General features: G+C 38.0%; 1 protein-coding gene across 1 annotated transcript; it reads right to left on the reverse strand.

Annotated features, from left to right (window-relative positions):
• Window positions 1-495: 495 nt before the first annotated feature.
• LOC131949692 (COP9 signalosome complex subunit 4) lies at window positions 496-5,299 on the reverse strand. Its single transcript, XM_059311550.1, has 11 exons — window positions 5,207-5,299; window positions 4,524-4,603; window positions 3,961-4,112; window positions 3,707-3,810; window positions 3,026-3,179; window positions 2,557-2,707; window positions 2,228-2,312; window positions 1,845-1,930; window positions 1,541-1,656; window positions 1,344-1,428; window positions 496-1,152 (listed from the first exon to the last, which is right to left on the reverse strand). The coding sequence occupies exons 1-11, from the start codon at window positions 5,287-5,289 to the stop codon at window positions 1,022-1,024; spliced, it is 1,227 nt and encodes a 408-aa protein (XP_059167533.1). The 5' UTR covers window positions 5,290-5,299; the 3' UTR covers window positions 496-1,021.
• Window positions 5,300-15,494: the final 10,195 nt, after the last annotated feature.

The following is a 15,494-nucleotide window of genomic DNA, read 5'->3' on the forward strand; positions in this document are numbered from 1 at the left end:
AAATCAAACGAGTTGAGTCCCTTAGCAAATAGGATTACCAACTCTGTTTTCCAATCGACAGCTGATGCTGAGATGTATGGGTACCGCCCTGTCTCTTGGTCCATCAGCTGTGTGGTGAGAGGGGAGCTGATACATGGGCAACATCTGGCTCTTCTCATCTCACTGCCGTCAGTCAGCTTTAGACTGTCTTGGTGCTGTCAGTCAGCTTTAGACTGTCTTGGTGCTGTCAGTCAGCTTTAGACTGTCTTGGTGCTGTCGGTCAGCTTTAGACTGTCTTGGTGCTGTCAGTCAGCTTTAGACTGTCTTGGTGCTGTCAGTCAGCTTTAGACTGTCTTGGTGCTGTCAGTCAGCTTTAGACTGTCTTGGTGTTGTCAGTCAGCTTTAGATGTCTTGGTGTTGTCAGTCAGCTTTAGACTGTCTTGGTGCTGTCAGTCAGCTTTAGACTGAGCACCTATACTGTATTAGACCTTTTATTCCATTAAAAAAATCAAGTGCTAACATCTGAAGAGATTTTTAATGAATGAACCATTTTTTGTATCCACATAAATCTCTCTGGGGTAAAAAAAAACCCCATCAACTTTAACAACTTGACATCCTGTTATCAATAAGTTAAACAATGCATCAGTTTTATGGAGTTATTATAAGTAGCCGTTCTTAAACAAATCTGTTATTTGGGGTAGTGATATTTTTCATTTAAATTATAAACACAAACTTTCTAAATAAAAGGCAGTGAAAAAACTAACAGCACAACTATTTCTGAACAAAAAGCTGATTCTGGATGACAACAAATAAGATAAAATATCAAAATACATCCTAGTTCCTCAGGGACTGCATGTGTGCTATGATTCACACTTTGGTAGGAATAGTTACAAATGTTTTCAATAAAGTAGTTTTCCAATAAGAAACACCATTAGGAACAAGGCAAGTTTCCCATTGGCAACACAGTGTATTGGAGACTTGTGCGGAACTTGCGTCCAGCAACAGTTTGTGGCACATGATCATTGGGGGTGAGTCTTTGGGTTCAGTCAGAAAATTTCTCCATAGCTTTGGCAAACCATTCAGGCTCAGTGGTTGAAATCTTCTCAATGATGTTGTTCACTTGGAAGCAGAGGCTCTGGATCTGTCGGTCCCACATTGGCAGTGTTTCGCGGGCTGCAACAAAGGGCAGGACACATAGGGTATACAAAACTTTTTCCAATGCAGTGAGAAAATACCAATGGTAAGATCAAAATTTAAAAAAAAAACTGAGTTTAGATCAGTAACCTTTTAGATTGTGCTGAGTTAAAAAAATTTCAAACACTGGCTACAGATTTTAGATTACATTTTTAAAAAAAAAACACTACCTTCAAAATGTACAGTGGAGTCTATCTGATCCACATAGCCATTCATACGCCCTTCTGTGATCATCTGGGAGGCTATCTTTTCTGCCTGAAATTTACCATTTTTACATGAATGAAACCCTCCCCAAAACACACAGGTAAAGCTATTATTAGTGGTTTACGTCCAGTATATAACAGGTAAAATAACTGCAAGCTCTGACCTTGGCTGGGGGTATCTCTAGCAGTGAGCCGAGCTCTTCAAATGAAATGTTGTTGTAGAGTTTACTAGCAGAAAGTAGATTATGTTCTGTCACTGCTCGGCTTAAAATTGTTGAACCTTTAGCAAAGGAAAAACAAAAATGGGGTGAAATGTTTACAATTTGTTTCATAAGACAAATTGCTTCATATTACAAAAGGTAATTTCTCCAAAAATGTGCCTAAAATAACATACCATCCTGTGTAATGGATTTCAATTCAGCAGGTATTATTCTAAGGCTTTATGAAATAATAATCAAGACAACTTACCATCAGGTGTAATGGCCTTCTGATGGGGTAGAAGGAGGGCAGCAAAATCATGTAGGTCACTGCTGCGGATTATTCTATCTAAGTACCTAGTGGGATATAATATAAACAATAACATTAGTGCAGATTACTTCAGGTACCTTGTGGGATTTAATATAAAAAATTAAATAATACTCTGGATTATTCTAAGTACCAAGACTACTAAAAAAAATATATCTTTTTCGATTCCAGGTAAAAAATAGCACAATACAAGCCTCATCAGCAAATGCTGTCACCAAAAAACATTTTAAACTATTTTTAATTAGTGATGCTTCCTTCTATCTTCAAATACCACTTTTTGTAATAAAATATCACATAAAGTAATAAAAATAATGCAAGAAACTGACATTTTTTCTAAAATACTGTACGCTGGAAGCTGTTGACATCTCTCATCTTTAAAAAGTGTTGCCAACATGCGAGATCTCTGTTGTCCTGAGAATGTATCAAAGATAAACAGATAATTCATTGTTGCCAAAGATAGAGAAAACATTACTCATGTATTAAAACATATTTTTAAAATACAATTAAAGTTTTGTTCAAAAGAAATACATGTAAGTAATGTGAACACAAGCTCACATAAGGTTATAACGCAGCCATTGAGGGGCCACAACTAAAGATCATTAGGAGATGATCTTTTCTTTCTTGTCACAATAACCTAATGGAAAATAAAACGTACCAGCAGAAGCCAGAACAGTACAAATGAGGGCATTTTTTAGTGCTGTTAGTCTCTCATCTTCAGACACCACTGTCTTGAATGACAACTCATTATAACGCTGGGCTGCTTCAATAAATTTGCGACGAAAATCAAGAACTCTGGCATAGCAAGCCTGAAATACAACATGCATTAAAAATCAAATGAGTTATTTATGCAATTAATAAAGGCTTTTTATAGGTTATTAGTTTTTATTTTAAAAATAGTAACATATTACAAAATATTAAACAATGCATTGGAGTGGAAACATTACCCTATAGTAACCTTCCCTTAGTTTCAGCATTGATTTATTTAAAGTAACCTACAGTTCAAGCTTTTTGAAGAAATGATGCCGAATTTGCATACTAAATGGACATCTCGTCAAACACTTTTTTTTAATAACCTGTTCTAAAGGCTTGATTGAAGAGATAAAAGGATCACCCCGTCTATTTACCTTATAAAGAATCTGTAGCTCTTCATTCTTAGATTCTGCCTGAAGTAAAGAAGCTCTGTTGATGTAAGCGTCTGCCTGGTTAGCATCTTCATCCTCTAGGAACAGCCGGGCTATTTTTAGGTAGGTCTCAAGTTTGTAATCTGGACTGTACTGTCTGGTAATAGAAAGTCACACAATATCAAAACTGCCAGAGGAAATTGTAGTTTTCAGATCAAAGCTTTCTAAATGTACCTGTGTTACCAAGTCATTTAGTCAGGAGACAATGTATTTAAAATAAAGTTTAACAGTTTTATTCTTTTTAAATCACTAAAAAAGGACAATCTAATATTAAAAAATTAGAGATTATAGAGGTACTATTTTGTAATCAGACAGAACTACACACAAACTACTATCAATGAACTTTTTACACATAAAACAAAGAACTTGCAAGAGAAACACACCAACTCTGACTTTTATTTAATGCTATCAGTTGATTGTCAATGATGTTCTGATGAAAACATGATCACAGCCCTAACCTCTGGTACACAGGTCCGTTATGATAGAAGTGCTCAGTAAACTTACAGATGGTGTTAAAATTGTGTTGTCACCTCTCAACCAAATGTCAACTACACATTATGTACATATAATATAATAGTAAATAAATCAAACTAATTAGAGATTTTGTAATCAGTTGAAAATTACTTTTGGCCTGTCTCAAGAGGAATTCCCACTAAGACACTGGCAGCCTCCCGCCAGCTTTCCTCTCGCTCGTATATATTGGCCAAATGTTGACGGATTGCTGCTACCTGAAATTGTATTATACAATGCACTTTGATAAATATGATTCGTTCACATTTGTTGAATATGTTAATGAATAACTTTCTAGAGCTATAACAAGGGCATACTAACACTATTTTGTTTCTTCACTGGTACCAATAAAGAGTGAAATGATTTACCTGCTCTTCAAATGAGATCACACGCGCTTGTATTTTTTCCAGAGTGAAATGTGACACTTCTTTGGCAACAGCATCAGGCATACGAGACAGCTGTGCAGTGAAGTCTGTCAGTATCTGCCTCGATATGACGAGACTCACTCCTTCACTCACCACTGAAAAAATACAAACAAGCTGAATTGTTGTCAATCAAATACTAATACATACCAATGGGAGATGTGAAAAAAAAATTCTGAAAGAAATATGGAAACAGATGTCAGCATGGCTGGGGAAAAGAAAAATTATTTGAATTTAATTGAAAGCTGAGAATAGGGTAGGTAGAATAATAGGGCTTGAGATAAAAAGGCATCCATAAACAGAATTTTATTTGTTGGTGGAACATTGTCACAGCACTAATTCCCTTAAAAACAATTGAGTAATAAAAAAACTATGTTATTTTAGATCCCTCACAATGGTTGCTTAATTATAGTAATTTATATGCAGCATTTAATAAAATAGGGAGCACTGTGAATATCTGAAAAAGCCGTGTAACAAATGATCTACGAAAACAGTAGATATTATCTTACATGCTTCAATAAATGCCTGTAATGAGGGGACAAGTTCATTCCCAGGACCTTTGATAATTCCTTCAAGGATTGATTTGTATCTGTGAACATAAAAATTAATGTTTACGTTTCCACAATTTTTGGCCTATTTCCGCTACAACATATTAAAGGCATTATAAGTAGCTGTAGTTTTAACTTTCATATGGTGTGGCTAGAGGAATTTGTAGTAGCTACAGTAAGCAGGCTGTAAAAATTTGCTTTATCACATTATATGTAGAATCTATGTAATTTACTCATATATGATATACTCAAAAATACTGTCATTCATTTTGTACAAAAATAACTTGATAAAAGTAGATCTAAATAAATACATTTTTAGTTTTTTTTAGAAAAGCCGGCAAAGCAACAACTGCAGAGTTGAGCTATCTCCAGTGTGTAAGAGTAAGTGTAGTAAGTAGTGTAGTCACAGTAGTGTGTAACACTGTAACAGTGTAGTTGAGTATAGTGTAACTGTATTTTAGTACATTTAGAATTTAGTGTAGTCACAGTCACACACAGACAGTCAGTGCAGTGACAGTCACAAGTCTACATTTTAAGAGTTAGATTAGTCTAGATCCATATCACAAAACAGACTTCTTAAAATGTAAATCGTAACTAGATATAGATTTAAGTTCTTTATTCTTATTGACATTGTATTGTTTTACTTTTCAGTGACATCCTTGTGGGATCCACTTGAATGAGATAGACTCATCAACTGATTGAGTTGTTGTTTCACGGTGGCAGCCATCTTTAAAATTAAACCCAGAAGTTTTATTTCGCCTTATTTCTAAATTTAAGAAAAATATTATTAATATTAGTCTTGTTTATAAAAAAAAAGTAAACTGAATTACTTTATTCCAATTTAACAATATATTATACACCTAATTGAAAATAATAACACTAAAGCCATTTACATTTACAAATAAAACTGTGTATTTATAGTTTTATTTTTTAAAAATAACACATTTTTGTAAAATGTCACTTCATTTAGTCATATGCCCCTCAATAAAAGAAACCAATAGCCTAAATTACAATTTTAAATCTCTTTTCTTGAGTATAATACTATAATTCCACAGTTTGCATCAAAATATGACGTCATACCCATAGGGGGGAGGGGGGTCCGCAATTTTGTGACGGTGTGTGTGATGGGAGGGAGGGGGGTTCAGATGGTGTGACGTCACACTTTTGCATTATAAAAAAGCAATGTTAGAATACGAATTTTAGACGTTATTTCGCGTTTTAGAAAACTGTTTTAATAAATTGTAATAGGATTTGACTAAAATGCTTTATTTTGACAGAGTTCAGACAAGATTTTGGAAAAATATCAATGTTTAAAAAAATTCAACTGCAATTTTGAGGGGGGTTGTAGGCTGAAGTGTGACGTCATTTTAGGGGGGGGGGGGGTGTCTGTCTTTATGTGACTATGTGTGACGGAGGGGAGGGGGGGGGTAAAAATCGTCAAAAAAAGTGTGACGTCATTTATGGATGACCCCGGGGGAATATTCACATGTATGTGTGTGAAGGATATTTTCAACTACAATAAGACAACTGTTTAGCTGTTTGTATGTAGGTGGGGTATATTCGTCTGTCAGTGTGGGAAATATTTAGTTTTATGTGTGTGTAAAGCTGTATGTAATCTAGAATTTTTTTTAAAAATTCTAAATTTAGACTTGTTTAAAATGTGTTGAGAATTTATATATATATATATATATATATATATATATATATATATATATATATATATAGTATTTTCCTAATTTAGCGACGTGTGATAACAAAGGCAGGTATCCTTTGGCCCGTAGTTAGTTTCACACAAGAAAAAAAAAACAACTACAAACATAAGTTAACAAATTGGTGGTATTTTGTGACTTTTACAAATTGGTGCTAGTTTATACAGGAGAATTTCGTCGGTTTGATCACGCTAAATGGTGTCTGTATGTTGAACTGGTGTCTGTGCAGTGAAACGGGTGTCAGATTTGTGTATACAATAAAAATGGTGTCAGTAAAAAGTGTCCTTTTTTGTAGCGAGTTTTCAGACTTCTAATCTCTAGTCAAAGCAAGTAGCAAGTATTAACCAGAGACTATCACTGAGTATCACTCTCTATTCCCCTAAAAGAATGAAACAGATAGTCTATTAGCACCTCCCTCCCCCTTTCTCTCTCTCTCTCTCTTTCTCTCTTCCCCCACGACAAACAGCGAGTATTAAACTGATAGACTGGCCTGTCCTAAATTATTAACGCCAGCTTTCAACTCAGTTTTAAAGTGGCGCTCTGGCTACACCTACTTCCTCACAAACCTCGTCCAAAGCGTACTCACTGTCCGCTCACCCCCCCCCCCCCTCTCCGTGCACGCACGAGCGTACAGGCTGAGGCGAGGTGGATAGGGAAGCAAAAGTTGGCGTAGAGTTGTCGGCTGGCAGTCCGCTGCGCCTTCAGTTGCATGCCGTGTGAGTTTTTTTGTGTTGTAAGTGTGAGCGGAAATGTCTTGGTATTGTGTTTAGCGATCGTGCTGAGTTGATTCTTGACTCGGTTCTTGGATTTTACAACAAGCCATTCGTCCACAAGCCATTGACGACATTCAATTCTTACTTTAACTTGGAGAAAAATTCTGGCTGTTCTTTTTAACGGTACTACAAATTCCATGACATGTGCTAGACACATTTGCCAGATTGAGTAAATATTTCTAAACCAGATTTGAACGGAACGAATAATATTAGTACTTTGGGATGTTTTAAAAACAAAAACAAACACACAAAAATGGTAAGTATACAATTTCTTGCACGGAAACATTTCTTTTATTTGAGTACGATGAAAAAATGACACCACCGTCAAACAACATAGTAAACATCTACCTCTGTGGGGGAAAAAAACTTGAGCTAGCGTAGGTAGCCATGATAAACCTAGGCGCCGTTATCTATGTAGGAGGGGGGGGGGGTAGATTCACACGAGGGTCAAACGTGAGTGCTCTTGCCTCGAGGTCACGTGTGCCCATTAGTGCGAGCACATAAAGTAGGGAAGTGAGTTGCGTTTATTATCGTTATTTTAACATCGGACTAGATAGAGCTAGAGGCCTAGAGATCACGGAAGGTTTTTTTAGCATTAGTTTCCTAGTCACATATCATCCTGGTCAAATATCATCCTGGTCAAATATCATCCTCGTCAAATATCATCCTAGTCAAATGTCATCCTCGTCAAATATCATCCTGGTCAAATATCATCCTGGTCAAATATCATCCAGGTCAAATATCATCCTAGTCAAATATCAAAACTAGTCAAATATCATCCTGGTCAAATATCATCCAAGTTAAATATCATCCTGGTCAAATATCATCCTAGTCAAATATCATCCTGGTCAAATATCATCCTAGTCAAATATCATCCTGGTCAAATATCATCCTGGTCAAACATCATCCTAGTCAAATATCATCCTGGTCAAATATCATCCTAGTCAAATATCATCCTGGTCAAATATCATCCTGGTCAAATATCATCCTGGTCAAATATCATCCTGGTCAAATATCATCCTGGTCAAATATCCTAGTCAAATATCATCCTAGTCAAATATCATCCTAGTCAAATATCATCCTAGTCAAATATCATCCTAGTCAAATATCTTGCTGATTTTTTTTTTAAAAGTGTATTTGCGAGAGATCGATTTCATTTGTAAAGCAATGCATGCTTTATATTGCCTGCCTGTTTTATGGAGCAACTTTAGGAATGTTATTTGACATGATGTCTTCAGTTCTACCAGATTTTTGTACGAGCAAAATTAATCCCTTAATTAACAGATTATCAAAATCGACATTTGATAAACAGATTTAGTTACATGAACAAAAGGAAAGTAGGAGTTGTAACGGGAATTCCCTTTCTTTGCATGCGCACCTGGTACTCGCACCGTCGTAAACTTTGCTCTGTAGACTACCACATAACACACTCGAACTTTGACCTCTTAACCCAGTATTCGGCTGCTCATGTCGTTTTTTTTGTTTGTTCGTTTGTTTGTTTGTTTGTAAAACTTTGAACTACAGACACCGTTCATGTAAAACAATGCTCGCGTAAGACATGGTACGAGTTAATTATCTTGTGAGGCAACAACAAGCTTAAGAACGTTCATGTAAGTGGTGTATGATTGAACACACTAGCTGTAAAATGTGAACGCGACAAATGGAGGCTCGTGGGATAAGTTTCCACCTCAAACTGAGCATTCATGTCTCTTCCAGTCTATTAGACATCCTCCCCCACCCCGCAAAGTGTACTAGAAACAGCATGAGTTGAGCCACGCCCCCACCCCCCGCCTCCCTCGTGCACTGGCCTGGAACTGACAGAAGACAAAGATTGCTCTATGACGAAATGCCCAGTCAAACATACATCCATTTCCGGTCACGTCAGCCACTCGATTATATGGAGCAAGGTCATAGACCATCCAGGTCAGAGGCCATTGAGGTCTTAGGCTAACGAGGTAATAGACCATCAAGGTCATAGACCATCAAGGTCATAGACCATCCAGGTCAGAGGCAGAGGCGTAGCGAGGGGGGGGGGGGCGGGGGGGGGACATATGTCCCCGGGCGCCGACCTTAGGGGGGGCGCCAAATTGAAAGTTTGAGGGGGGGGGGTGCAAATGAAAAGTTCGAGGGGGGGGGTGCAAATCGAAAGTTTGAGGGGGGGGGGGGGTGCAAATGAAAAGTTCGAGGGGGGGTGCAAATCGAAAGTTTGAGGGGGGGGGGTGCAAATAAAAAGTTCGAGGGGGGGGGGTGCAAATCGAAAATTTGCTCCCGAGGGGGGCGCCAAATTGAAAGTATGTCCCCGGGCGCCGGGAAGGGTCGCTACGCCTCTGGTCAGAGGCCATTGAGGTCTTAGGCCAACGAGGTCATAGACCATCAAGGTCATTGATCATGGAGTTCATTGACCATGGAGGTCATTGACCATGGAGGTCATTGGCCATGGAGGTCATTGGCCATGGAGGTCAGACCATCCAGGTCATAAACAAAGCCCAAGACCCCCCCCCCCCCCCCCCGTAAACACCAGACAACAATGGTCTAACTTAACGTTCCGGTTTCATTAGGCTTAGGTGCTGGCGTCTGCTAACTATCTGCTAATTATCTTTATTTATTTAGGGCATAATGTCTTTCTTTTATATTTTTTAAAATGTGCATGATTGATCTCTTTGAACACATTCGCTGTAAAGTTCAATGGTTTTTTAACTTGAGTCAAAGATTTTGTTTTAAAACAGATCTACCAGTTTGTTACTTGACAAATGGTTCGTAAAACATAAGTTGTTTCTTCGTGTACACTACGCGGCATGGTGTGCACCACTTGGTACCATGGTGCGCAACACTCTTTAGCATGATGTGCACCAGTTGGTAGCACAATGAACAACACTACCACTACTAAAGTCACGTGACAGGAGACAGTCCCACATAGTGGACATGTCATCATGTCATGTCTGTGTCATGTACACGACTAAGCCTATTGTCAGCAGCGGTCATTTCCCCCAGCCGTCAACTTATTCCCACGTTAGACCCCCCCCCCCCCTCACACCACCACCACCTCCTCCGTCCCCACCAAACCCGTCTTTAAACTGAGAAAAAGTTTGGGCTTTTAAACAATAATATTTACTTGGTACATGCTTTCAAGTATAAAATATACCGTGGACAAAATTCTACGGAAAAAAAATAACAAAGCACAGCTTGATAAGCTATGTAAAGTCTTTCCCTATTGGTAGAATGGGCCTTGGGAAAAAATCTTTTAATTGACTATCTCTATCAAATGACCTTTACAAGTGATGGTAGGTGTGAGTGTGTGTGAGTGTGTGTGGAGGGGGTGGGGAGGTGGAGGGACACATGTGTAGCTGACTGCTCCAAAAAGGTCAGTCTGTCCCGTAGTTTGAACCAACTGGCGACCTTTTTTTTACTCGTCTGCTTCTCGGTGTCACTCGCCTCGCAGTTTTATTTTATTTTTATAATCGCTGCCTAACTCGTGAAGATGAAAACTTGTAATAGCAAAATACAAGATAGAATTTTTTTTTTTTTACTTTTGAAAATACTCAAACATTTAACATAAAAAGTAAACGTAGTTTATTGTATTCATGCATGAACTGTCTTCATACAAAGCAAATCCCCTAAAGCTGTTAACTAAAGGAGTAAATAAGTTGACTGAAATAAATACACAAAACAACAAATTGACAAATTATAGTAATATCTCAACAAGATGAAGCTTCTGGCTGGCCAGGTCCAGTGTGGTGTTAGGTCGTCTGATTGTTATCGTCTGGTTAGCTAACCCGGAACTTCCGGTTGCCAGAAGGCCTTTGACTTTTACCTGGTACGCAGACGGCCAGTAATGTAAACAAACTCGGATTGAACTATGACACGTGTGAGCTAAACACCCGGATGAGTCCCAGATCTCATTACGTCATCATTTCCTTGGTTTCTTCCCGCGTCACCAGCCGATCAAATCATATGTGCTTTATCACATAAATTTTCTATATATTTATTTTATGAGTTATAATTATTGCAGTTACCAAATCATATCCTCGTTTCCTAAACAAATTGATATATGTGTACATTTGTGTTCATGTGTACGTCTACGTTTGTAAGTTGAAACACCCAGACATATTTAAATGTTTTTCAGGATATTCATGTGTCCTTTCTAGCCCTGTCCTGTCCTGTCCTGTCCTTTCTTGTCTTGTCTTGTCTTGTCTTGTCTTGTCTTGTCTTGTCTTGTCTTGTCTTGTCTTGTCTTGTCTTGTCTTGTCTTGTCTTGTCTTGTCTTGTCTTGTCCTGTCTTGTTGGCTTTCTCTTGTTGGATCCAGTGTTTCTTCCAGAAGAGATGCATGGAAGAAACTCTGGTTAGATCACTCAGAGAATTACTTAACTTACTAGATCCTCATCACTCTCTGTGGGGTATAGGGCAGCAACAAATCTCCGCCATTCCCCTCTTGGGCGAGCCACTTTAGTTCATGCCAGGTCTTGCCAGTAGCCTGTACTTCTTCTTCCATCTTTCTCGTTAAAATGTTGGAGCAGCATTTCTGTTGGATCACTTAGAGAATAAAGGGTTAAAATGTTGGAGCTACATTTCTGTTGGACCACTTAGAGAACAAACACGCGCCAACTGTTGATTAAAAAAACAAAGTAAATAACAGAGGGCGCTATCTTGACGTCTCACGCGCGAAGTCTGCACGTGCATTCTGATAGTTGTATGTGAGGAGGTGGGAGTGAGGTCGGGGGGGGGGGGGGGTGGAGGGGTAAAAACTTACGTTAACTGGCAACATGACCGTTAGTTTTATGACCAGTGGTCAGACAAGTTTTAAAATGTGTGTACTGTGAAGTCACGTATTCATCTCTACACACTAATACATCAGCCATTGTTTTAGTGCTTACACGTGCTTACACACAGACAATACATCAACCATTGTTTCACACCAATCAGAGTCGGATAGGGTGGTGGGCTGGCAAGGCAGCATCTTAGGGCCTTTGATTTGTAGCTGCTTTTGTACCTCAAATTTGGCGCGTGTCACATGTCACAATGTTCTGCTTGTCATGTGACACGCTCATAATTTTTTGACACTCATGGCGTTTTTTAGTTAGTCAAGTGTCACACTGGTCAACAATATATATATATATATATATATATATATATATATATATATATATATATATATATATATATATATATATATATATATATATATATATATATATATATATATATATATATATACTCTATTTTACTTGAAATTTAACTTAAAAAACAGCCGATGTAGACAGATTTTTCTACATTATCGTGTTTGAGTTTCTGTTCATTCCATTTGTTTGTGTGAATATAAATATTTGGCTGAGCGTCCACAAGGGGTTATCACATGGCTGGTGCCGCTCTTTTTGGATCTGATACAAACATGTAGCTCATACATATTTGATTACAACCCATTAAGGGAATTCACAGAAATACAGCGTCTGTTGGGGGGGGGGGAGGGGGGGAAGGGAGATTTAGGCTCCAAGGGGTGTAACAAAGTTGATGGATTTTTCTGTGTTTTTTTTTTTTTTTGGTTGTATCTAGTTTAAAGGCGTGTTGGCTTTTTCAAGGTTGTTGTGGCTGTCATATGACAAATGTAGTATATTGCTGGTCTGTCATGTTGCTAATCTGTCATGACGGATGTAGAAAGCTACTGATCTGTCATACCACTGTGGTGTATATTGTGTGTGGTGTTTTAAGATACAAAATTGAAAATTTCGCTCCTTTTACCTAGGTCTAAGTCGTTGGCTCACCCGAAAAAAACTGCTAAATTTCTGGCTTATTCTAGGTGCAAACATCTTCACATACACTCTCACACTTCACACACACTCATATGTTTTGCTATCCTGATATTACAATGTAATGTGTCTGGTATTACAATGTAATGTGTCTGATATTACAATGTAATGTGTCTGATATTACAATGTAATGTGTCTGATATTACAATGTAATGTGTCTGATATTACAATGTAATGTGTCTGATATTACAATGTAATGTGTTTAGCTAGCCTGGTATTACAATGTAATGTGTTTGATATTACAATGTAATGTGTTTAGCTAGCCTAATATTACAATGTAATGTGTCTGATATTACAATGTAATGTGTCTGATATTACAATGTAATGTGTCTGATATTACAATGTAATGTGTCTGGTATTACAATGTAATGTGTCTGATATTACAATGTAATGTGTCTGATATTACAATGTAATGTGTCTGATATTACAATGTAATGTGTCTGATATTACAATGTAATGTGTCTGGTATTACAATGTAATGTGTCTGATATTACAATGTAATGTGTCTGATATTACAATGCAATGTGTTTGATATTACAATGTAATGTGTCTGATATTACAAAGTAATGTGTCTGATATTACAATGTAATGTGTCTGATATTACAATGTAATGTGTCTGATATTACAATGTAATGTGTTTAGCTAGCCTAATATTACAATGTAATGTATCTGATATTACAATGTAATGTGTCTGATATTACAATGTAATGTGTCTGATATAACAATGTAATGTGTCTGATATTACAATGTAATGTGTCTGATATTACAATGTAATGTGTCTGATATTACAATGTAATGTGTCTGATATTACAATGTAATGTGTCTGATATAACAATGTAATGTGTCTGATATTACAATGTAATGTGTCTGATATTACAATGTAATGTGTCTGATATTACAATGTAATGTGTCTGATATTACAATGTAATGTGTCTGATATTACAATGTAATGTGTCTGATATTACAATGTAATGTGTTTAGCTAGTCTGGGCCGTCTAGACCTGACATAAAGAAATGAGTGTTGTGTGTGTGGCACAGGTGAGCGCGCAGACTGCTCACGCTGGTAGGTCAAATAAACAATGAGAACATGCACGTGAAGTGTCGACACATCAGCAGCAGACGATCAACAACACGGGCGAGCTTAGTCTTGGAAGTCTTTCACACCTCGCCACACGGGGTCCGACCCACACCTCGCCACACGGGGTCCTACCCACACCTCGCCACACGGAGTCTTACCCACACCTTGCCACACGGTGTCCTACCCACACCTCGCCACACGGAGTCTTACCCACACCTCGCCACACGGCGTCTTACCCACACCTCGCCACACGGGGTCCTACCCACACCTCGCCACACGGGGTCCTACCCACACCTCGCCACACGGGGTCCTACCCACACCTCGCCACACGGAGTCTTACCCACACTACACCACACGGGATCTTACCCACACTTCGCCACACGGAGTCCTACTCACACTTCGCCACACGGAGTCTTACCCACACCTCACCACAACCACTCACGCGAGCCCTACCCACACAACTATTTAGGCGAGTCCTACATTACACGCCTATTTTTCAACAACCACCACCAACATTTCTAGCAGGTAATGTCGGTCATCCTGCCATCAAATCTATCTACTCACCCCCCCCCGTTATCACACCACACCAACTTCACTCAACCCACCCACCCCGCCACCCCACCCCACATAACCTAACGATAAACGAAGAATTTTCCTTTAGAAATTAGCCTACTACAGAGTTATGCTTTGGTCGAATTTTACGTTTCTTTAAAAATAAAAGCCATAAGAAATTTTTTTATCGACATCAATTAACATAAGATAAGATATAAATGATTATGTTTTAAGTTTATTACAAACATTTATAAAATAATATAAAAAAACGAAAAGACTATTAATGTCTTGATAAATATTTGGTTAGCGTAAAAAAAGTATTTCATCAAATAAATAAAAAATGTACCTGGCAACTTTAAGTAGCTCAACTCACCACTTAGTTGAAGACTAATTAGAACTTTAGCAGAAATGTGTAAGATAGCGAGAAAACTTATTTTTAACTCACCTTGACACACTTATATACCGAACGCTTTTTCTCTGAGGTTTCTATTTTTAGCTTTGTTGATTCATTTACTTGTGCGAACTCTTTCAGTTTTGTGGGGGGGGGGGGGGGGGGAGAGTGTATCGTGTTTGTAGTTACTTGACCTCTCATGTTTGTAGTTACTTGACCTGTCATGTTTGTAGTTACTTGACCTTTCATGTTTGTAGTTACTTGACCTGTCATGTTTGTAGTTACTTGACCTGTCATGTTTGTAGTTACTTGACCTGTCATGTTTGTAGTTACTTGACCTGTCATGTTTGTAGTTACTTGACCTGTCATGTTTGTAGTTACTTGGCCTGTCATGTATGTAGTTACTTGACCTGTCATGTTTGTAGTTACTTGACCTGTCATGTTTGTAGTTACTTGACCTGTCATGTTTGTAGTTACTTGGCCTGTCATGTATGTAGTTACTTGACCTGTCATGTTTGTAGTTACTTGACCTGTCATGTTTGTAGTTACTTGATCTGTCATGTTTGTAGTTACTTGACCTGTCATGTTTGTAGTTACTTGACCTTTCATGTTTGTAGTTACTTGACC

The sequence above is a fragment of the Physella acuta genome, unplaced genomic scaffold (genome assembly GCF_028476545.2).
Source record: "Physella acuta isolate Inbredline_101_S28 unplaced genomic scaffold, ASM2847654v3 ptg000709l, whole genome shotgun sequence".
NCBI classification, from domain to species: Eukaryota; Metazoa; Mollusca; class Gastropoda; family Physidae; genus Physella; species Physella acuta.